General features: G+C 42.1%; 1 protein-coding gene across 1 annotated transcript in view; it reads left to right on the forward strand.

The window, feature by feature from the left end:
• Positions 1-1,450, forward strand: part of LOC107573641 (protein very KIND-like) — a 67,168-nt gene extending 65,718 nt beyond the window's left edge. Inside the window, exon 35 of the mRNA XM_016260080.1 lies at positions 882-1,450. Within this exon, the coding sequence (XP_016115566.1) occupies positions 882-1,104 (223 nt within the window). The 3' untranslated portion in view covers positions 1,105-1,450. The remainder of the gene's footprint in view (positions 1-881) is intronic.
• The last annotated feature ends 371 nt before the right edge of the window (positions 1,451-1,821 follow it).

The raw sequence follows: 1,821 nt of genomic DNA on the forward strand, positions 1-1,821 counted from the left end.
TGTCCGGCCGGAGCGACGAGACAAAAACATGAAAACCCATTATAAACGAGGCATTTGTTGCATCCAGTGGGGACATAATTACTGATTATAATGACTTATGTTGTCTTTTTACACGTTGCGTTGCATCGCGCCGTGTAAACATAAAACCATGTCTGCATTTGTGATCGGAGAAATGACAAACAACAAGTGCTATTCTACACTGCTCAAAACTCTTGTTTGAATCATCAGTGGCAAATTCTTTAAAAATAAAAAACGTACTTACGTGAGTCAGGACTGCCGGCATTGTAGTCTACTCTCCCAGGATCAGGACACAGTCCTCCATAAAATGCGCTGCACACATCTGAATATTTGGGTTGAAGTGTTCTGGAACAGTGTTGTAAACACAACTTAACCACTGATTTCTAGTCGTGTTCTCTTTTGGAAGACCAAACAAAGTAGTTTCGCTTTCACAATGAAGCACACAGCGCCTTCATGACATTGCGGCGGTGGCAACAATAATACAGCGAGACTAAAAATTACACCTTCTTTTTTTGCGTGAACATTTGGCCGGCGTTATGCAAATCTTCCCACATAGTGAGGTAGACATGTGGGGGTGTGTTAGAACGAGCTGTTTTAGCCGTCTTAACTTTTATAAAGAATATCTCTTTGGGTTTGAGACTTTAGTCTTTGCAACTTTAGGGATCTTATCTATTCACGAACGGCTTGTAACACTCCAAAGAAAAAGTAAAACTAGAAATCGCATCATATGACCCCTTTAATCGTGCAGCCCTACAAATATCACTCAGATTTTCTGCAGAATGCACAAATGCTGTTCTTTCCCTCTTTTGGCATCTAAAGCCAAACTCAGGCGTCGAGTCTCTCGTGTGTGTGTTTCCTCTCAGGAACATCGCGCGTGTGGTCAGTCAGATCCACGCGTTTCAGGAGCATCTCTATTCCTACCCTCCCGACCTTGAGCTGCAGGCGTACCTGCGTGAGCGACTTGCACGCTTCGGCAGATGTGACATCCCGCTCCTCGCCTCCGACAACCACACCAACTTCATCCAGACGCCCGCCACTCGCCGGATCCACGACACACTGCGTCGTGTCAAAGCGTCTTTCCAGTGACCGGCACAGATGAAGAACACCGCTGGAAGTCACATCTGGAGACTCCAGACTTCTCCGTTTGAGCACTGAGGAGAAATGAAGATGCTCACAGTCGCTCTCTGTACGGAGGCTGAGGAGGAGTTAGGAGTAAAACGTGATCATTTTCCTCTAAATACTGTGAAAGCACAAGACATGGGAGTTTTAGTTGCTGGATTCCCTCATTTTAGGATGTGGAGGTGTTTTCTCATCTTTAACTTCAGCCTTAGCCCGTTTTGGTTTGATGGATGGTTTTCTTCAAAGAACAAAGACTTTTAGTTTTGTGTTTAAGATTTTGGACAGCTAAACATCCAAATGTGACCCTGGACCACAAAACCAGTCATAAGGGTCAAATTTTCCAAAATTGAGATTTATATATCAACTGAAAGCTGAATAAATAAGCTTCCATTGGTGTATGGTTTGTTAGGATCGAGACAATATTTGGTCGAGATACAACTATTTGAAAATCTGGAATCTGAGGGTGCAAAAAAATCTAAATATTGAGAAAATCATCTTTAAAGTTGTCCAAATGAAGTTCTTAGCTATGCATATTACTAATCAAACATTAAGTTTTGATATATTTACAGTAGGAAATTTACAAAATATCTTCATGAATCATGATCTTTACTTAAAGGGTTAGTTCACCCAAAAATGAAGATTAGGCTGCGTTATACTCACCCCCGAGGCATCCTAGGTGTATAT

Source organism: Sinocyclocheilus grahami, unplaced genomic scaffold (assembly GCF_001515645.1).
Source record: "Sinocyclocheilus grahami isolate Dianchi unplaced genomic scaffold, SAMN03320097.WGS_v1.1 scaffold1990.1, whole genome shotgun sequence".
Taxonomy (NCBI): Eukaryota; Metazoa; Chordata; class Actinopteri; order Cypriniformes; family Cyprinidae; genus Sinocyclocheilus; species Sinocyclocheilus grahami.